Source organism: Tamandua tetradactyla, chromosome 5 (genome assembly GCF_023851605.1).
Source record: "Tamandua tetradactyla isolate mTamTet1 chromosome 5, mTamTet1.pri, whole genome shotgun sequence".
Taxonomy (NCBI): Eukaryota; Metazoa; Chordata; class Mammalia; order Pilosa; family Myrmecophagidae; genus Tamandua; species Tamandua tetradactyla.
In genome coordinates, this window is record NC_135331.1 from 21,993,878 (window position 1) to 22,016,847 (window position 22,970).

Here is a 22,970-nt window from a genome sequence, read left to right on the forward strand (position 1 = left end):
GTCATTTCTCCAGTAGCTGCCCCTTTTGAGACAGACTGATCTTTCTTGATAACCCGAGGTCCCATCATAGCCCTTTTGCCTTATTGCAGTGTGAGGGTCTCACTTTACCTGACTGGCACTAGAAGGCATTTGACTTTGTGACTTTTGAGCTAGGGTAAGAGAAACTGTAAACCTAAAGAGTCGTGATCACCCTCAAATTAGGGAGCTCAGAGCAAGGGCAAGGAACCAAACACTTCTAAGGGCTGATAATCTGAAGGAAAAATTTTTCTGCACAGACCCAAAATGCACAAAACCTCAACCAAACCCGTGATTCTCCAACCCTGCAGTGCACCAATGTTTAGTGACCCCCCCACTGTGCCCTAGAATTTATTTCCTTATAATCTGCACAGCCCACCTTCTCCTTTTGGCCTCCTTGCAAGCCAAGGTTCCACGCCAGTGGGCTTCGAGTGTGATGGCTGAAAGAGGTCACTGCTGGCATTAGAAGGGCAGCACAATCACACATAGATGCAAAAGGCTTTTTCAGAATTATTCATCCACTCAAACATTTGGGTGCCTACCACGGCACTCTGCTAGTCTCAGAGATGCAGAGTTAGATCAACCTCATTGGTTCTTACCTGGGAATGCCCAGACAAAGTAACTTGGAGACAGAAGAATATGGCACCCCAAGAAAAATACCACAGGGGGGGTTCCCCCAGATATTTTCAAAGACGGGAGAAGTACTTGTGATGGTATAGTCTCACCCAGTGTTTACTTTCATTTAGCTGTGTATATTGAAAACTTGGGACACACAAAAATTAAATTTCTGGCTCATCTCCCAATTTTTAAATGTTAGAATTTATTTAGATATTTTTAATGTTTTTCTTTTTTCCCCTCTTAGCAGTATTTATATTACCACAGAAAGTCCATCAACAGAATAGCTAAATTGTGGTGTATTCATATAGTGCCGAGGTCAGCAAACTACAGCCAGCTATCTATTTACGTAAATAAAGTCTTATTGGAAGTAAATGTAGCCCCCGAGCCATGTCCATTCATCTACAGATTGTCTAAGACTACTTTCATGCTACTACAGCAAGAGTTGAAAAGCTGTGACAGACCACATATCCCATAAGCCTAAAATATTTACTATCTGGCCCTCTAAGAATAAGTTTGCTGTGTAAAGTGAAGTACATGCAGCTATGAAAATGAATAAATCTACACACAGACTGTTTGCATTTCAGAAGTGATTTAGAGTCTAAAAATGTCACAAAATACAATATTGTTTTAAGTTCAAGATATGCAGAACTATAACGATATTATTTAGTGATACACCCATAGATGGTAAAACCATAAAAAGAAGCAAGGGAATGATGAATTCCAAATTCAGGACAGTGGGTACTTCCAAAAATAGTTGAGGTGGGGTGGCAATCGTGAGGGGGAGGGGCCTGTAGGAGGGCATTTAAGGATACTTGTATTTGTAACCTTAAAAAAAAAAAGTCTTTAAAATGTACATGTTGTGACTCAAGACATGTCCATGGAAAAAGTATAGGCCACTATGTTATAATTTCTGGTCAGTAAAGATGAGAAGAGGTCCCAGAACTAAACTGTGGGTTTCAAGGTCAGGCAGGAGGAGATAATGAACAAAGGAGCCTGTGCTTTCAGGTGCTGGGTGCCAGGGGAACAAGAGGGAAATGGGGTAATTCTGGCCCATGGCAAACTGGCAGCTTTCTACTTCATTCTTACCTGCTCGTCTCTTTTTCACATATGCTCTCCTTCCTAAGCAACTTTTGTACGTGGCTTGGATTCTTGCAACTTAAAATAAAACAAACAAGTCAGTGAAATGGCTTTCATTTGGTCTTCTTTGTAATTGTGGCCCCCAGAGGAGGGGGGGATGCAGTGGAATGACCACACGGGAGGCCGATTCAGCAAAATGAGAGCAGGGAGATTAAATTGAGCCTGGCTCCAAGAAGCTTCCACCAACTGTGGAGTTTCCTTTCTTCCTTTCCTTCCCCAGGGGAAGGACGGACTCAATGGTAAGAGCCAATACCCCAGGCTCAGCATTATACTTCATCCTCACAGCCCACCCACAAGGCAGGGGTTAGCAGCATATTCTTAAACGTAGGCACTGCAGGCTCAGACCATCAACACAAGCCAACAACACAGCTACTAAGGAAGCATCTGAACCCAGGTCTGTGACCACAAAGCACACATTAACCCAGAAGTTTCTCTATCCTTGTCCAGCCCTCTCCACTTCCCAACTAAAGTCCCACCAGAGCCCAGAATCAGCAGCGCACAGCCCCTGGGAGCTGGTTAGAGAGGCTAACCCGGGCCCCAGCCCAGATCGGCTGAGTCAGCACCTGCACGTCACCCACTTCCCATGACTGGGGTACCAGCTACAGGAGTCACAAGTGACTTGACGAGATTAGTGGTTACAAGCACAGGCCTTGAAGCCAGACAGAAGTATGTTCAAATCATAAGCTGCTTGCTAGCTTGTGTCGCCTTCAGCAAGTTACCTAACAAGTTAGTGCTTCAGTTTCCCTTAATGTAAAATGGAGATGACTGTGCCCACTCCACAGATTTGTTCTGGGGATAAAATGAGATCATGAATGTCAAGGGCTCAGTACATATCTGGCATATGGCAACCATTCAAATGACTCAAGTCTAGTTGATTATTTTTGTGGGGCAGATGGGGTATGGGCCAAGAAATGAACCTGTGTCTCTCACGTGGCAGGCAAGCTACCTGTGCACCAAAATCTAGTTGTTCTTTCTCATTTACCATTCACAGTAAACACCCAGGCTGCAGGCTTTGAAACCAGCCTCAGATACTTATATAAAGTTTTTAAGACTTTAATTTAAGGGCATTAGGCTCTTGTTGGTTTAGCCCACAGTGCAGCACAGCAAAATCCCATCCAAACTATGACTGAGGTGGCACTACAATGTTTCAGATTTCATTTGCATCCATGACTGCTCTCCAACCCCTCTCCAAACCATCAAGTTACATGTAGCTTAACATAATCCCAGATCTTGTTCCTGGTTGCCAAAGCGATCACTTCTAACACATCAAGCACCCACATTTAAAATGTATCCCTAAACTGAGTTTGTTCGCTTCACATTCTATTGAAACCAAGGCAGGATAAATCATACCTAATTGATGTTTACTAAATTCGAGGGCATCTTCAGTAGCAAAAAGAGTTCTGGGGAAACGAATGAATATTTTGGTTCTAGGAATGAAAAGAAAAGAGAACATTTTACTTATTAGTTGGCCTGTTACCATCTGCAAGTGGGTTGAATAGTGAACCTCCCCAACCCCAAATTCATGTTGAGCCGGAACCCTATAATGTGACCTTATTTGGAAATAGGGTCACTGCAGAGGCCATTAAGGTAAGGCTTGAGATGAGATGACATTGAATTAGCATGGGCTCATGCAACAACAGTGACCTTAGAAGAGAGAGAAGAGGACACAGAGGCAGAGGGAAGACAGCAGTGGAACAGGCCCATCATGCCACGTGACACCCACCCCACCCCACCCCCGCCAGAAGTTATCAGATTAGGGACAGATACCACCTCTGACCTCTGCTTCAGGGCCTGCCTCCCACAGGATTTGCTCAGCCTGATTTCCCTGTGGGGATTTGGCCGGAAAGGTAACATACTTGGGGCAGGGACAGAACAGGAGTGTCAGGCTGGAGAAGGGCCAGGGTAGCCACAGCCATGTGCAAGCAGGACTTAAGAAATAAGTGGGGTCTGCAAGGAAAGCCAATGGATAGAGAGATTTGAAGGCCGAGATTCCTGAAACTGAATCTCTGAAGCCTGGGGTCAGATCCTCTTCTTGCTTGGCTCTCCTCCTTGCAACCAAATTTACCCCAACTGGAATAAACAGATGGAAATCATCCCAAGTCATCCACCGCGTTCTGCCTTTAAGCTTCCCATGCATATAGATATTTTCCTGCTCACAGACAACTCAGAGTTTTAGGATGCCATTTTCTGGGATGCCAAAGATGCTTTCACATCCTAGAGGTCCCATATCACCTTTGGGAGGGCATGGAAGCATTCTGACAATGAAAGACTCCAGGCACACAGGTTAGGTGATCCACCCCAGCCCTCTTCATTTTGCAAGAGGAGGTCAGGCTGGGAACACAGGGCTCCCTGATTAACTTAATCTCCTCTGCTAGCAGCACTGAAACCCCTCTAGCCACTCAGAGCTGCAGTGCAATCCAGCCGATGGAAGTATCAGCTTGTAAATGTACATGCAGCCCTGAAAGATGAACCCTCCAGGCTCTTAAGTGGATGCGAATCAATGCACAAAACATCCTACCAAGAGAGGAGACCACTTGACAGTTTCCCAGCCACTTACTTCCCCAACTTGTACTCCTTGGGTCTGTAACCGATGTACTTGATGAGCCATTCTACACCCTGTGCGGGAGGCCCGTGCCAGTACGGCCAGGTGTCTGGACACAGGGACTTGTATCTAGAGGGAGAGGAGCAGACACCTAGCTGCAGGGCCCTGCACAATCCCGCCCCCCGCCCCCAAGGTCCACTGGGGCACCTTGAATTCAACCATATACACTTGGCAAGAAAGGAAAAATAAACTTTTCCAATAACGTGGGAGATGTGACCTATCTTCAAACAGCAATGACTTCATCAGTGAACGGGCAACCCAAGGAAGAGAATCCAGGCCAGCCCCAGAAGAGAAGCAACCAGGCTTGGTAAGTGACAGGGGATTTTTCAAGGGTAAGGATGGCTCCATGCTGATTTAAGAACCTAATTCCATAAAATTGTTTAAAAAGTGAAACGAGAGGTACGGAGAAGATGGCGGCTTAGTAAGACGTGCGGGTCTTAGTTCCTCCTCCAGAACAGCAACTAAAGAAACAGAAACTATACGAAACAGCTCCTGGAGCCACAACAGAGACCAAAAAGACAGCGTACCCCATTCTGGAACGGCTGAATGGGCAGGGAGAATCCGCTGCGGTGAGATACCTGAGGGGCGCACGTTTTCCCGGCGGGGCGGCTGGCGACTGGGGCCCCCTCCACGCACGTGGCTCCCTGGTCTGACTGGTAACGTTGGATAGCGGGGCCTTCCCGCCACGCTTGGCGTCTCGGGCCAGCTGGGCAATTTGGACCGGTACTCCCCCAAGCCACGGTGGCCATTGACCCCTACTCCACGCGCGGTTTCCCGGGCCAACTGCGAGATTCGGATTGGCAAGTTAAAGGAGCCACAGCATCTTTTACTGGTGGGACCCGCAGACAGACGAGCGCCACCTACTGGGAAGGAAAAGAAAAACAGAGCCCAGAGATTTCACAGAAAAACCTTTCAACCAGCCGGGTCCCACACCCAGGGAAATCTGATCAAATGCCCAGACACCAGCAGAAAATAATGGATCACGCTCGGAAAATTGAAGATATGGCCCAGTCAAAGGAACAAACCAATAGTTCAAATGAGACAACTAATGCTGAATATACGAACAGAAATGGAAAACCTCTTCAAAAACCAAATCAATAAATTGAGGGAGGACATGAAGAAGACATGGGCTGAACAAAAAGAAGAAATAGAAAATCTGAAAAAACAAATCACAGAACTTATGGGAGTGAAGGACAAAGTAGAAAAGATGGAAAAAACAATGGATACCTACAATGGTAGATTTAAAGAGACAGAAGCTACAATTAGTGAACTGGAGGATGGAACATCTGAATCCCAAAAAGAAACAGAAACTATAGGGAAAAGAATGGAAAAACTTGAGCAGGGGATCAGGGAACTGAATGACAATATGAAGCGCACAAATATACGTGTTGTGGGTATCCCAGAAGGAGAAGAGAAGGGAAAAGGAGGAGAAAAACTAATGGAAGAAATTATCACTAAAAATTTCCCAACTCTTATGAAAGACCTAAATTTACAGATCCAAGAAGTGCAGCGCACCCCAAAGAGAATAGACCCAAATAGGCGTTCTCCAAGACACTTACTAGTTAGAACATCAGAGGTCAAAGAGAAAGAGAGGATCTTGAAAGCAGCAAGAGAAAAACAATCTGTCACATACAAGGGAAACCCAATAAGACTATGTGTAGATTTCTCAGCAGAAACCATGGAAGCTAGAAGACAGTGGGATGATATATTTAAATTACTAAAAGAGAAAAACTGCCAACCAAGACTCCTATATCCAGCAAAATTGTCCTTCAAAAATGAGGGAGAAATTAAAACATTCTCAGACAAAAAGTCACTGAGAGAATTTGTGACCAAGAGACCAGCTCTGCAAAAAATACTAAAGGGAGCACTAGAGTCAGATACGAAAAGACAGAAGAGAGAGGTATGGAGTAAAGTGTAGAAAGAAGGAAAATCAGATATGATATATATAATACAAAAGCCAAAATGGTAGAGGAAAATATTATCCAAACAGTAATAACACTAAAAGTTAATGGACTGAATTCCCCAATCAAAAGACATAGACTGGCAGAATGGATTACGCCCCAGCAATACCACTGCTAGGTATCTACTCAAAGGACTTAAGGGCAAAGACACAGACCGACATTTGCACACCAGTGTTTATAGCAGCATTGTTTACAGTTGCAAAGAGATGGAGACAGCCAAAGTGTCCGTCGACGGACGAGTGGCTAAGCGAACTGTGGTGTGTACCTATGATGGAATATTATGCAGCTTTAAGACAGACTAAACTTATGAAGCATGTAATAACATGGATGGACCTGGAGAACATTATGCTGAGTGAGTCTAGCCAAAAACTAAAGGACAAATACTGTATGGTCCCACTGATGTGAACCGACATTTGAGAATAAACTTGGAATATATCATTGGTAACAGAGACCAGCAGGAGTTAGAAACAGGGTAAGATAATGGGTAATTGAAGCTGAAGGGATACAGACTGTGCAACAGGACTAGATACAAAAACTCAAAAATGGACAGCACAATAATACCTAATTGTAATGTAACTACGTTAAAACACTGAATGAAGCTGCACCTGAACTATAAAAAAAAAAGTGAAACGAGAGAGAGACGAGTGCTGGAGAAAACGTTGAGAGAAAGATGTACCTCATCGCTGTTGGTAGGGAAGCTGAGAGGTGCAGTCCCCCTGGAGAGCAGCAGGGTGTGTCACAGGAGGCTAGGGGAGGGGCTGCCCTATGACCCTGCAACCCCATTGCTAGGTATATACTTGGAGGAACTGAGGGTGGGGCCAGGAATGGACATCTGCACACTGGTGTTGGCAATTCGAAATGGATGGGCGTGGCCTAAAGTGTACATAACTGAGGAATGGAAGGGGGAACTGTGGTGTTTACATACAAAGGACCACTGAGTGGCTGCAAGAAGGAGTGAAGTTGTAAAGCATGCAACTAGGTGAATGAACTTTAAGGGCGGTATATTGAATAAATTGTCAGAAACAAAAGACAAATATATGAACTAACTATAAAAATTCAGTGAATTGAAGTCAAGAGCATGGTTTATCAGGGTGGGGCTCATTATATGGGTTCCTAGATTGTAAGCTCTCATAGCAGTCACAGCCACTCCAGAGTTGTAAAAGTTATTTCTAAATCCCAGGATGCTGAGCTATTTGTGTATAATCTGGTTGTTCCTTGAAAAAGAGGAAAAAAAGAACCTAATTCCAGCATAAAACACACCTCTCAACATAAAGGTGACTGCAATGTCTATAATATGATGAAATACATTTGTTATATATTGTGCATGTATACTATATATTATATAGTATATATATATAATATAATATACGAACAGTATATGAACACAGGATTCCAAAGTACCATGGAGCGAGGCCAAAAGCAATATGATTAGAACAGGTGGTTTGGAATCCAGCTGCTCAGCATCTGGGCAAATAGCTTCTCCCCCTCATCTGCACAACATCGACAGTAGAATCTCAAGGCATTGTCATCAGCTCTAAATGGGATCATCCACCTAAAGTATCTGCTACAGTCTCAGCCTTCATAAACTGTGAGCAACAGTTCCCCTGTTATGTGCTTTTAATAGTCACATACTGTTTGTATTATTTTAAAATGAAAATTTGAACTGTTTTTTATTTCCCAGGAACTATACTTGATGAACAAATCCATTAAGAGATTAAATGTCACGTGTTCTTCCTTGATTAGCTCCCTCTACTTGGCCGCATACACAAAGGCACAGGATATAAGCAAAGACACAGTCTCCAGAGCTCCAGGGAAAGCTGGGGGGCTTGGGAGCAGCCGGAGACCCTGCTTCCAACCGAACCTGCCCCTCCATAGCATGTCCATGGAAGCTGTTCCGATGAAGGTTCTATAGAGGCGGAGGGAATGGGGGGCTGCCTACAGGGTGGAGGACGTAGGACACAGGAACTTGTGTCCTTCTAGACTCTTGAGGTACAGTCGCTTCCAGATCTAGGGAAGCTGTTCTGGCCACACAGCCCACTCCCAGGACCTCTCCTGCCTCTCTCCCCTGGCTGCCGACTGCAGCCATGCCAGCCTCTTGGCTATTCCCTGGGCCTGCCCTGTCCCCACCTCCAGACTCCCCAGCCCCATTGCTGGTCCACAGTTATCCTCACAACGTGCTCCCTCCCCAATTGCCTTATCCAGAGAGGGGGCCCTGTCACTCTTTCCTCTTTAAAGAACTATCTGCCGTGGGGGTGGGGTGGGGGTGGGAGGTCAAAAGGAATATTTAGGGAGGGTTTGTTTAACTCCGAAGCGTTTCTAAAATGAAGACATTTGTACCTTTCCTCAAGATAGGGCCAACGAATCAAAATCTGGTATGTTAGGCTGAAATTGCACCAACTGAAAAGATTAACACTGATTATGTGAATCAGAGTCTCCAATCAGGGTATAGAAGTCATTAAAATAAAAGTGGAGAAATGGGTTATTATTAATTAATGCATATAAGTAGATCTTAATGGTCAAGACATGAGATTCACAGGAGAAAAACAAAAAGCATGATCCTTGCTAGAGAAAAGTTTGAAATGACCGAACTAAGGACTAAAAAAAAAAAAAAGAAAAGAAGCATGCATGCAAATGCTGAAGTTTCAGAGTGTGGATGTAATTTGCGAAAATGCAAGGAGTCAGAGCAAGAATGTAAGCTCATACATGTGATTTTATTATTATAAAGTTGTACTCTAAACTCAAAAGTCAACTAGCTTTCGCTCAAACCATCTGCAATTGCAGATATTTAACCATTTCAACTTAGAAAAATGGGTATTTTATTTTGCTTATTTTGAGAGTGTGAGAGGTGTTGCTATTTCAGGAGCACAAATTCACAGGCAGCTCATCACTCATGAAGCCTTAGTATATGAGCAATATTAGGGGCGATAGTGGTGTGGGGTATATCATTAAATCATTACACAAGCTCCTTAGCACCAGACAATTCAATCCTCATTTTATAGTTAAGGAAATAGGTCACAGGTATAGGAGACGGAAGGAAGATTCCAACCAAAGTCTGTAAGGTCCCAAACCCTGTACCCCTACCGCTGCATCCATCAGCTGCTTTTGACAGCTTATGAGGCCAAGGGGATGGCTCCCAAACCGACCATACTAAACCAGCAGTCACAAATGGAAGGAACTTCCCAGCTGAACCCAGGCCTGAGAGGACCACTGCCAGCGTCTGACCCCTGGCGGCAGGTCTGTGAACTTCGCCTTGAGCATCCTGGATTCTGAGAAGTAGGGTACAGACTTAAGAAATGAAGGGAAGATGTTCAACCCAGCTGGACTTTGTATTCTTCAAAATGTTAAGTGTTTTTCCCTCTCCTGGCTTCAGCAAAAGCCTTGAGGGGTGGTGTTTTAGCCATCATCCCAGCCACAGGGACTCAGAGGCACTCAAGTTAGGCACTTAGCATCAGCAAAGCCTACTTTACTTACCTTTGCAAGAAATGCTCGTATCTCCGCCGGTACGCGAAGCCGGCCCGCCTCACCCACAGGTGCTCCATCAGCCCCAGGTACTTGACCTGATGCCTTATGAGGAAGTTGTCAAACTTGCCTGTGGAAATAGTCGGGAGAATGACTGTGAAGGACCCTGTGGCTCCACCCTCCCCAAGCTGATGGTCCCCAAGTGGAATCTGGCAACAGACAAGTTCTGTAATGCCCTGGGTTTCTTAAATGGAAGAATTTTACAGGAAACCCTGAATTTCTGATTTCTTGTGAGAAAAATCATGAGAGCGAACCATCCTGGGCCCAGAATCCTCCACGGCAATAACTGGCTGGAAGGGAGCAGTGCTGACCCTTTAGGCGGGATGTGCCCTCTCCAGTCTGCCCCAGTCCACACCCCTCCCTACTGTCTTACACCCAGCCTGCTTCACTCTTTGGTTCTTCTGCCTGGCCTCTGTAAACCTGTTATTGTACAACTTTGTTACAGATCCTGGCAGGGGCTTAGAAAACACCCAAGCCATAGACTGGTTTGGAAGTTTGCCCACTGGCTGGCGTGAAGCCATGTTGCTTCCGCTTACCTGCGACACCTGCCTGGCCCAGCTTTGTTGCTCTTGAAACTGGCCAACATCTGGGCAGTGCTCATTCAGGACCACCAAAGGAGGTCCCCAAGCCCCAAATGTATTGACCTCATGCTATTTTAAAAAGGGAAACAATTTATAGACAGAAGGCAATGAGTGGTGGTTTGAAGAATTTTAACCCATAGCCATCATGGTTCTTTTCCCAGCCTTATTTCCCTGAGCTCGGTGTTCAGAACTATTCTCAACTCACCAGGTTCTTTCCCATCATTGGGCTTGATGCAGCGGATGTATGAGGGCTCCTTGGAAATGAGGATTTCTAGAAGACTGCTTAGACTGTTTTAAAACTGAGTCCCAACCTGTGGAGAGAGCGTCTGAGCTGAGTAGACATTGCTGCTTGTGGTTAGTACGGAAAAGACTGGGCAGGGCATAAGATTCCAGTCTCTTTGACCCTAACTCTATAGACTGTCCTATCTGTTCTCAGGCATTTGCCCATTAAGAGGAGGCTTTGGTGTATTGATCTGAGAAGCCCAAGTATGGTTGATCCAAGGAGGAAGCTTCATTCATGCAGCGAAATATGTGGTGAGGACCTAGTAGGAGCTGCCATGGAATCCCAGGTCCCCACCAACCCCTTCCCTTGTTTCCTTCTTCCCAGGCTTCCTTTATCATGGGGATTGTAAGCCCCATGAGGACAGGCTCATCTGTCTTGTTACTGCTAAATCCCCGTGCCCAGCTCAGTACCTGACAATCACAGGTGCTTATCAAGGAACGTCTGAAAATGAACCAACTGGTCATTCAACTCGGAAGGTGCATATTTAGTAGAACCTGTTCGAGAGCAGTTCTTCCAGGAAGGGGAGGGAGGCTTAAAAAAATGTAGGCAACTGGAGGTGATTGCACCATCTCGGCGATTTCTGTTACCGTCTCAGTTTTGCAAAAGCATCCTTCCCACTCACTGTTGGTGGCCTCCTCCGCTTTTCTAACTCGGCTGTGAGGAAGCATTCCCTCAGGATGCCATTTCGGGACCCACACAGAACCTGCAAGCCGAGAGGGATGAGTGCTGTGCAGGGAATCACTAAGGACCTCCAGGAAAGCTCAGCAAAGTATGCGGGAGGCCACAGTCCAATAGGCATCAAACTCACTCCCCGGGTGGGGAAATCAACACCAGCTGGGACAGGGCCAGGCTGGGACTCAGACCCAGGGTGTAACTGCCTGGTGCAGGCACCAGAAGTTCAGAAACCCTTCTGGACTCTGCAGGGCAACTGTTTCAATGTGTTCGCTCTGAAAATAGGGCCTTGGCGATTACGCTGTTTTATAGACTAAGCAAATTAAAATATGATCCGATGTGGTACAAATGGTTAACTATTTCAGTATGAAATTAAGGTTTTAAGAACCCAAAGTCAAGCTGATGGGTGAGGTACCTGGGAATTTTATCCTGTGTGCAGTTCCAGCCTCACACAGTGGCCTTGAGCAAGGTAACATGTCCAGGTCTTGGTTTCCTGTTCCTCAGGTCAGGTCACCCAAGACACTTCCCCTGCACCAGATCAAAGTCTCTTTTCCTCCTTGAAGATCTCAACCTGCTGAACTCGCACAGCCCCTTCTCCTAACATTACCCCTCAGTGAACACATCTGGGTTCCCTAGGACCCGAGGGCCTTTGCATATGCTGGTGTCGACCTAGGATAACTTCTGATCTCAGCATGGCTATAGCTGGCTCTTCCTCATCATTCAGGTTTCAGCCCAGGGTCACCTCCACAGAGCTGTCCTCTCTGATCCCCTACATTAACTCCCACCCCAAATCACAATAGCTCGTTCATCGTCCTATAGCATCTCTCACTCATGGATCAGTTACTTGCATATATATTTATCTACCCACTCCACCCTCACCCCTGACTCTGAAGCAAGGTCTCCAGAGCTAGCACAGTGCCCGGCACAGAGAAGGGAATCTGGGCACGGCTGAATTGGTTTGTTGAGTGAAGGGCTCATGGAGAGGATCTTAAAAGTTTATTCTGGTCAGGAGATGCTGGAGTTCTAACATACCGCCTGGGAGAGAAGAATCCAAAAGACAAAATCTACCCCAAAATCAGGGTCTTAGAGAGAGGCAACTTCATAACCGTTGAACCATTCATAGAGTTGTTTCAGACTTACTTCTTTCAGATGGCTATAGAGTAGATCATTGTTTTTTTCCAAGAATCCTGTAGTAAAAGATTGAATAAAAAATATATATTTTTGAATAAATGACTTTGCCTAAAAAAAAAAATGCAGATCCATACCAACTAAATCCTAAATATAAATCCTAAAATAATTTCTCAGGATTAGACCAGAGTTTCTCAAGCTCAACACTATTGACATTTGGGCCAGATCATTCTACCTTGCTGGGCTGGTCTGTGCATTAGAGGATATTCAAGAGAGTCCTTCTTCTCCCTACTGCACGCCAGGAGCAGCTTCCACTCCCCCACACTCCCCCCAAGACTGCGGCAATCAAACATGTCTCCCGAAGTTATACCGAGAAGGTAAGGTTTAACAAGTGAATGTGATTGCTGAATCATTAAGTTGATATCTCTTTTATTCTCCAGTATTTTAGAGCAGCTAGTAGTAAAATCCTAAAACTGTGTAAATGGAACCCATGCCAAACTTTGAAATCTGCTCTACAACTCACTGTGGTGCTGTGCTTTGAAATGTATTGCTTTTTTGTATATATGTGATCTTTTTACAAAAAAAAGTTGATTGTGATGATAAAAAAATTTATGCTTTCTAGTCTCCTATATTCTGGAGCAGCTAGAAGGAGAAATCTGAGAGGATGGTCTGGTAGTCCATGACAAACTCTGGGGTCTGAACTGTAACTACTTGTTGAAGAGTGCTTTGAAAACTATTATGCTTTCCTTTCTTTGCTTTGCATATATGCCATATTATACAATTAAAAATTAAAAAAAAAATGTCTCCAGAAATTTCATGCCTGCAAGGGGCAAAATCACCACCAGTTGAGAACCATTGGCTTAGATAGAAATGGACCCCAGAACTGACTTATGGCACATGTACTAAACAGTAAACCCTGATGAGCTAGCACAGAAGTGTATGGCTGGAACAGAAGCAGCCCTTCTTCTAAGTAGTGAAAGGTGCCCCAGTCCAGTAGCAAAGAACTACATGACAATGAATGACCCGGAAACAATGGAGACACGCCAAACCAGAAGGCAAGCCTATTTAGACGGAAGAGAAAAGTCAGACTTACCACTGAGGAAAGAGCAAACTCAAGAACGAGGGTTAGTGGTACTCAACATCCCCTTTACACAAAGGAAGATGGGGCATTTCCAATTTAAATACTTGGCTTATAAGCGCTCACGTAAAACCGAAGCACTTAACAATTTAGTGTCTACATGGCATTACAAAGACAAAGCCAGCTAAAAAAAAATAAAGACTAAATCTTAGACATCAAAATGTCTAAGAAACAGCCTTTCCAGATAAGAATTTGGAGTTATCAAAATGAACTTTTGACAGAACCTTTAGCTCAGCAATGCCACTTCGAATGTGCAAAAATTGGCCAAGTGATTGATTCAAAGATATTCATGTGCTTATACGAGAAAAGGCTGGAAACATCCAGATGAGGATAAACTCTATTGGGGGGTGTGTGTGTGTGTTCCTGTAGTCTTTCAGAATAAATACAGTAGGAACTGCGTGTGCTGATGTGAGAGCCGTTGCAAGTTCCAGAGACAAAAGGCCTGGGTCTCCTCCCAGCATCCCATTTACTAGCTGCGTGGCCTTGGACAAGTTACTTAACTTCTGTGAGCTCAGTTTCCTTATAGATTCAAAGGGGGATAATTATTCCGCCAACCATACGGTTCTGTGAGGTTTAAGCGAATACCAGAGGCAAAGCACTTAGTGTTCAATGAATGTCAGTCAGAATCGGGAACGACATACAATATCCATTAAGGGAAAGGAAGCAAAATGCATAACAAGTTAATAGTCTGTGTCATTTAAGAGCGTGCATGCATCCACATACGTAGGTATATACATAGAATATTTCCATTTCCCTGGAAGTGATTACAAGAAACTACTGATTCTTGTGGTTACCTTAGGGAATACCTAGGGTGAAGGAGGCTTTTAGTTTTCCTTTTATTCTTTTCTGTACTGTGAGCAATTTCTAGTTTCACGTGCTTATTACTTTAATCCTTTTTAGCAGAACAACAGATTATCTGCACTGAGAGAGCTGTCCTCTTTTTAAAATCTTCTTCCTTATACCATTTTGTATTTAAAGAATAGCACCATTAATACATGCTATACTGCTTTTTAAGGGATTCTTAAACTTTTTTAGAAATACAAATAAATTAGAACAAAAAGCAAAGTGGCAAAATACAGGTAAATTGGACTTCCTCAAAATTAAAAGCTTCTAAAAATGACAAATTGTGGCACTGTAACCCATACCAAACTTTAAATTGTGTTTATAACTACTTGTTAAAATGTATTTGGAAATTTATTGTTTTGTATATGTTATTTTTCACAATTTAGAAAAACATTTAAAAAATTAAAAGCTTTTCTGCTTCAGACCATACCATTAAGAAAATGGAAAGACAACCCACAGAATGGAGAAAAATACTTGCAATCATTTCTGATAAGGACCTGGTATCCAGCATATGTAAAGAATTCTTACAACTTGAAAAAAAAGACAACTCAATTTAAAAAACGGGCAAAGGATTTGAATAGACATGTCTCCAAAGAAGATATACAAACAGCTAATAAGCACAGGAAAATATATTAGTCACTGGGAAATGCAAATGAAAAATCACGGGGAAATTCTCCTTCATGTCCCCTAGGATGACTATAATACAAATAAAAAGAAAATAAACCAGTGATCCTGAATGAACTGAATGTGGGAATGATAGAGGGAGGAGGGCTGGGGGCACAAATGAAACCAGAAGGAAAGGTAGACAATAACGACTGAGATGGTCTAATCTAGGAATGCCTAGAGTGTACAATGATAGTGAGTAAATGCGCAAATTTAAAAATGTTTCTGCATGAGGAAGAACAAAGGAATGTCAATTATGCAGGGTGTTGAAAATAGATGGTAATTCATATTTTGAAATGTCACCTTATGTGTGAGACTAAAGCAAAAAATGTTTATTTGGTACAAAATTTATATTTTGACTAGTGCATTTCCTAATATAACTTATGTAGATAGTTTGATTGAACACCATAAGTACATGGAACCTTAGGTAGGACATGAGATTTTGTTGGTTTGTCCAGAGTGATGCCCCCATTGAATCCCAGAGTGATTCAACCAGTGAGTGGAAAAGTATTTGCAAAGCCCCCTTCGGGGAATGGTGACAACAGGGAGAAATTCAACTTCCCCTAGTTGAATTCTTGATATTCTCACAAGCAGTGTGGACAACCAAAGCTATAGGCTGAGCCCCCAGTCTTGGGGTTTGTTCATATGAAACTTAACCCCACAAAGGATAGGTCAAGTCTACTTAAAATTTAGGCCTAAGAGTCACCCCCAAAAGAGCCTCTTTTGTTGCTCAGATGTGGCCTCTCTCTCCAGCCAACACAACAAGCAATCTCACCACTCTCTCCCTGTCTACATGGGACATGACTCCCAGGGGTGTGTACCTTCTTGGCAATGTGGGACAGAAATCCTAGAATGAGCTGAGACTCAGCATCAAAGGATTGAGAAAACCTTCTGGACCAAAAGGGGGAAGAGTGAAATGAAACAAAGTGTCAATGGCTGAGAGATTCCAAACAGAGACAAGAGGTTATCCTGGAGGTTATTCTTATGCATCAAGTAGATATCATCTTGTTATCCAAGATGTAATGGAGAGGCTGGAGGGAAGTGCCTGAAAATGTGGAGCTGTGCTCCGGTGGCATTTCTTGAAGAAATGTATGCTGATATGGCTGTCGCAGTGTGACTGTGTGGTTGTGAGAGCCTTGTGTCTGATGCTCTTTTTGTCTACCTTATTGACAGACAAGTAAAGCATATGGATTAAAAATAAATAAATAATAGGGGGAACAAATGTTAAAATAAATTTAGGAGATTGCAACGCTGGATATCAGTGAAGGGGAGGGGTAAGGGGTATGGTATGTATGAATGTTTTTCTGTTTTCTTTTTATTGCTTTTTCTGAATCGAGGCAGATGTTCTAAGAAATGATCATGATGATGAATATACAAAAAAAAACCTACTGAATTGCACACTTGAAGGTAGTTAAAATGGGATGTTTTGTGTCATATACTTTTTACTACAATAAAGCATTTTTTTTTTAATGAGGTAAAAAAAAAAAAAAGCAGTGAAAGGGAGGAGATGAAAAACCTGGAACCCTCATACACTATTGGTGGATACTTAAAATGGTGCAGCCACTCTGATAAAACATTCTGGCAGTTCCTCAAAATGTTAAGCAGAGACTTACCATATGATCCAGTGATTCTGCTCCTAAGTATATACCCCAAAGAAATAAAAACATATGTCCAAGCAAAAACTTGTACAGGTGTGTTTATACCAGCATTCCTAATAGTTAAAAAATGGAAATAACCCAAATGTCCATCAAGCGATGAATGGCAAAACAGAACATAGAATATATACCTATATACAGGGGAATATCACTCAGCAATAAAAAAGAATCAAGTACTCATATAATGCTACAATGCAGATGAAGCTTGAAAACTTATGCTAAATGAAAGAAGCCAGGCAAAAAGACTATATATTCTTTGATTCTACTTATATGAAATGTCCAGAATAGGCAAATCTACAGAGTCAGAGAGCAGATTTAGTGGTTGCCTAGGGCTGGAGTGGTTTGGGGTTAGGGGGGAAATGGGGAACGACTGGTTTTCGGTAGGGGATCACATTTAGGGGTGATGAAATGTTCTAAAATTGATTGGCATATCAATTTGCAACTTTGCAAATATACTAAAAACCACTGCATCGTACATCTTAAATGGGGGCAGACTCACTGCTTTCTTAGGGATGCCAGGCTGGGCATGGCCACATACATGCGTGTATACACACACGTGCAAACACACATATACAGACACCGCACACCTGTGATGTGTCCCTCAAGCGCTCACCCTCCGTGCAGTACGTGACCTCTCCGGCATAATGCAGCAGTCGGAACTCCATCCAGCCAATCCTTTTCGGCCCTTTGGAAAGAGAGACATGAGCTGAGCCTTTCTAATTCACCACAACAAAGTGTGCCCACCTAGAAGGCAAAGAAACACAACAATCAGCTCAAGACTAGCACTGAAAGCTAACCACCAATGGAAGCTTCTGGAAAACCTTGCTAACCTGTTTCCTCTGGTTATAAATCAAGGTCTCTCTGAAACAAGATCCTTCCTTCTCATCAGTACTGAGGAATAAAAATATATATAAGGGAGCCACAGAAATGTATTTACTTGTACATTAAAAAAATGTGTATTTTTCTGGATAACTAAAAGAAGCGAGTTCATGCCCTTACATTCTTATGATGAGAGACCAAAATGCTCGTGAAACATTTCATCTTCTAAATTCTGGTAATTCATGATTTTTTGTAACTTTTTGTTGAAATATAACATACATATATTTACAGCACACCTATCCTAAGTATACAGCTCAATGAATTTTTGCAAACTGAATGCATCCATGAAACCAGTACCCAGATCAAGAAACCAGTCCCTGAGGGCCCACCATGCTTCCCCCACCCCTCAAGCTCTCCACTTGCTCCCTGGGAAGACCCAGGGCCCAGCACCCCCCTCCTCCATACTGAGAAAAAGCCACTGCACATACCCACCTACAATGACGGAAAGAAGTTAAAAGTCATCAGCCTTCCCCAGGGAGAGGGGAAGAATGTATGGGCATCCTAAACAAAGCATTAAAACTCCCCTCCCGATCACTGCTGATGATAAATCTCCAGACCTCCATCTCACAAAACCCTGCTGCAACCCTGTTCTAACTCCCCATGCCTAAACCTTTATAAGCTATCCCTCGCACCCCCCGCCCCTTTGCACAGCATTAGCTTTCATTTCCCAACCCACAGCTATTGGGAAGAATCTCTGCTGGTAAGTCCCAATAAAATCCATGACAACTCTCTGTCTAGCGTGTTCTTTGGTCTCAGGGCTGCCCCAACAGAAGTTCTTCAAGAGCTGGGTTGGGATACTACCCTGGCTTCTAAAAGCATGGGTTCATTTTACTTGGTTTTATATCTTATCGAAATATAAATTCTTTTGTTTACATGTTCGTGTGATGTATCCCCCACACTACCTGCAATCATAGATTGTCCCTTCTTGGCTACAGAGCATTCCACCGTGTCAATATATGATGCTTTATTTGCCCTTGCTTGATTCATAATGGTTTTAATTCATTGACTTATCTTTTCACTATTCTAAACAGGTTGACAGTAGCTGTTACTATTTATTAGGTCTTTGCCATGGCTTGTGGCTGCTTGGGACTCTATGTCATCATTTCCAATTCTGTATAGTAGGTATGTTCACATCCCCATCTTGTAGGATGAGAAACTCAAATGCAGGAGACTTCGATAGTTTGTTTAAAGTCACTTATCTAATAAGTGACCCAGCTGGGATTCAGCCAGGTCTTTCTGACTCCCCAGCATATACCTTTAAACAGTCTCCCACTGGTCTCAGAGAGTAATTTAAATTTTAAATTGATCTTCTTGGATGCTATATGTTGATCTGCACAGTGGTTGCATGCGTGCACATAAGATAAAAACTTATCACCGTGTACACTTCAGTTCATAGACATCACTGTATGGTTTTGTTTTTTGCCTGAATTAAAAAAACAAATATTTTTATGGCATGTGAAGATATCCCAAACGTAATGATCACTGAGTGAAGCAGAATACGAAATCTGAAAAAATAAATTCTAGCTGGAATCCACTCAAGTTTGTGTTCCACTAACCGAAGGTGTACATACAGATGAGTTCGTGTATTACAATCTCTCTGTCTAGATATGAAGAAGTAGCTGTTGCTCTTGGGTGGCACTGCTTCCATATCAAGAAAATGACCTCTCCCCACGCAACACTCTGCCAGGCGAAGGACGCACGTTTGGAAGTGTGCATGCTTGCCCACTCTCTCTTCCAGCTTCTCCAGGAAGCTCAAGTCTGTAGCGGGACCAGGACGGATACATTCTTCATCCTTCAAAAGAAAAAGCGAAGCTGCATTCTTCAGCGGCACACTCCATGAATTCCAAGTTGAAATGCTTTCCCCAGCAGTGGGAGAACACAGAGGACCAAAGTACTGCCATCTCGGGCAAGCTCGGGTGAGCACCCTTGGTGTGTGTTTATAGGGGGGGGGACGTTTTCCTCTCACGTGGAGTAGGAAAACGCCCTCATGGAAAGAGAACTACAAACCCGGGCAAATCTCATCTTTCATGTTTCTCAAGCTGTGTCTTTCTAGTGCCTATTTTTGGTCTTCAATGTGATTACGTTTATATGACCATCTTAAAAATTAAGAATGAATCGTCATTAAAAACAACAGGGGGTTAAAGCTTGGTGAGACAACTTGGATGAAATTGCCTTTTTATGCTTTCGGATTCCACCTCTGGGAAGCCAAATAGAAACAAATGTTTGCTTACTAAAATATTTTTAAAGACAAGTTCCACAAACCTTTTGATCAGTTGGCTGGGCTTACGCTGTGACCAGCAGGGCAGGGAAATGCCAGTGATTTTCATTAAAAGGCAAACAGCAATGCAAATGGTGCCAAATGAAAAGCAAGGGCCCCCAAATAATTTCAACCTTTTTCTTTAGAATAATGTATTAATAAAAATTAATGCTTAACAGTAAATGGAACTGATTTCATTATTTCATTTTTTAACTTTTTTGCAATTAGTAAATAAAAATACAACTGATTTTTGTATATTGACCTGATATCCTCAACTTTAAAAAATTAACCTATCAGTTACAGGAGTGGTTTTGTAGATTCCTTGAGTTTTCTACACAAACATTATTTGCAATTAAAGATATGTTTACTTAAAAAAATGATTAAATTTGAATGGATGTAGATTTGAGGATGCCAATGTCCTCAGAAGTCACACAATTGAAAACAAGTTCACAAGCCCCACCCCTGCAAACCCTCAATTCCAGATCATTCCCTTATGCTTTCTGGTTTCTGGTTTTCTTATGCTTTTCTGGTTTCCTGCTTCATGGAAGGCATGAAAACAGCCCCTATAGAGCTGCCAAACACCTGCCCCAACTGTGGGTCCCCAGTTCTCCAGCTCATCCTTTCGACGCTCAAGCCATGCAAAGAATTGGTTCCATCCACTTCAAAGCCATCCTTTAGATGGATGAAATGCATGCTTTCACTTCAAAGGCCTTTCCTTGACATCACCCCACTGGCTGTAATTTACACTTAAGAGTAAATAAGTGGGGGGAAGCTCAGCCTGAAGGTCTAAAGCAAGAGCTCAACAGAAAAACCTCAGCTTGTACCCTTCAATAATTTAAAGGGTTATCAACTCTTTTGAAACATTAATTTTCTCACCAGAATGGAAATGATTCCCTTGTGTCTCTCTTCTACCAAATCACAGATGATCTTGTTGTTGAAATACTGAACTGGCTCCCACTAAAATAACAAATAAAAGGAAAGAATTCTCCAAGAAGCATGTAGCTGAGCATGAAATATACTGGCTTTAAATTGATGTACCAAAAATTGCTTTTAAAATCCGATTTTTTATAAGCAGCTTTAAAATAAAATTTTCTGAATACTAAGACAATTTCCCAGGATGTAAGCAGAGAAGGAGTTTAGTAACGATCAGAAAACTCTCCAGTCACATATTTCTCAAGTGAATATCCTTAGATTAAGCAATCAAATGAGGGAAAAACATCAAAATGTTTACCTCTATACCCTCCATTCTATACTCTGCCTGTTCCGCTTTTAGGGCCCTCTCTATTAACAGTTGCTGGAGTTTTTCATTGCAGTAATTTATACAGAACTGTTCAAAACTAGAGAGGCAAAGGATTTAAATAACTGAAGTTATGCCAATACGCCAGCTTTTTAAAAATCATATTTACTTATTTAAAGGGATGTTTTTATATAAAGAAAAAACAAAGTCCTTATTAACCAAATAATTCACTAAATAGATCATGAGACACTTGCATTTTTTTTTCTCCAGTTATTCCACCTCTAGAATGGCCTCTGAGTTGGGGGCTATAAAAATCTGGAGAATTTCTGGGGGCAGAAAAATGAATTCTGATAACATCAGAGATGTTGTAAGCCTCACTAAAAGATCACAGAGAACAAAGAACAGGTAGGTAGTGACATAACCCACCCATTCTTTTTATTTATTTATAATTATTAGAGCAATTGCAGGTTCACAGAAGTATCCTGCAGAAAGTACACACACAGTTTCCCTTATTAACATTTTGGTACCATGGCTACAACTAATGAAACGTTATTATTATAATTATACTATTAACTAGAGACCATGGTTTACGTATGGGGTCACTCTCTGTGTTGTAAAAGCTCACCCATTCTTTTTTTTTTTTTAATTTTTTAACTTTATTTTTTTAAATACCAAAAAACACCTAACAAACGCAAACATTCCTATTTTTTTAAAAATTTTTTTATTAATCAAAAAAAAAAGACAAGAAATTAACACAACATTTAGAAATCATTCCATTCTACACATGCACTCAGTAATTCTTAGTATCATCACATAGATGTATGATCATCATTTCTTAGTACATTTGCATCGATTTAGGAAAAGAACTAGCAAAACAGCAGAAAAAGATATAGAATGTTAATATAGAGAAGAGAATTAAAATAATAATACTAATAAAAAAATATATATATAAAAAAAGGAAAAAGAAAAAACAAAAACAAAAGATACAAACAAACAAACAAAAAACTATATTTCAGGTGCAGCTTCATTCAGTGTTCCAACATAGTTACATTACACTTAGGTATTATTGTGCTGTCCATTTTTGAGTTTTTGTATCTAGTCCTGTTGCACAGTCTGTATCCCTTCAGCTCCAATTACCCATTATCTTACCCTGTTTCTAACTCCTGCTGGTCTCTGTTACCAATGATATATTCCAAGCTGATTCTCGAATGTCGGTTCACATCAGTGGGACCATACAGTATTTGTCCTTTAGTTTTTGGCTAGACTCACTCAGCATAATGTTCTCTAGGTCCATCCATGTTATTACATGCTTCATAAGTTTATTCTGTCTTAAAGCTGCATAATATTCCATCGTAGGTATACGCCACAGTTTGTTTAGCCACTCGTCTGTTGATGGACATTTTGGCTGTTTCCATCTCTTTGCAATTGTAGATAATGCTGCTATAAACACTGGTGTGCAAATGTCCGTCTGTGTCTTTGCCCTTAAGTCCTTTGAGTAGATACCTAGCAGTGGTATTGCTGGGTCGTAATCCATTCTGTCAGTCTATGTCTTTTGATTGGAAAATTCAGTCTATTAACTTTTAGTGTTATTACTGTTTGGATAATATTTTCCTCTACCATTTTGGCTTTTGTATTATATATACCTGATTTTCCTTCTTTCTACACTTTACTCCATACCTCTCTCTTCTGTCTTTTCGTATCTGACTCTAGTGCTCCCTTTAGTATTTCTTGCAGAGCTGGTCTCTTGGTCACAAATTCTCTCAGTGACTTTTTGTCTATAAA

The 22,970-nt window shown here is 42.2% G+C and overlaps 1 protein-coding gene across 1 annotated transcript in view; it reads right to left on the bottom strand.

Annotated features, from left to right (window-relative positions):
* The window catches only part of MYO1H (myosin IH), a 104,665-nt gene that overhangs the window by 6,610 nt on the left and 75,085 nt on the right, over positions 1–22,970 (bottom strand). Inside the window, 12 exon segments of the mRNA XM_077159322.1 lie at positions 359–455; positions 1,720–1,788; positions 3,121–3,197; positions 4,328–4,441; positions 9,805–9,922; positions 10,639–10,744; positions 11,339–11,419; positions 12,529–12,575; positions 17,429–17,521; positions 19,393–19,486; positions 20,828–20,908; positions 21,183–21,288. Coding sequence (XP_077015437.1) covers positions 359–455; positions 1,720–1,788; positions 3,121–3,197; positions 4,328–4,441; positions 9,805–9,922; positions 10,639–10,744; positions 11,339–11,419; positions 12,529–12,575; positions 17,429–17,521; positions 19,393–19,486; positions 20,828–20,908; positions 21,183–21,288 — 1,083 coding nt within the window.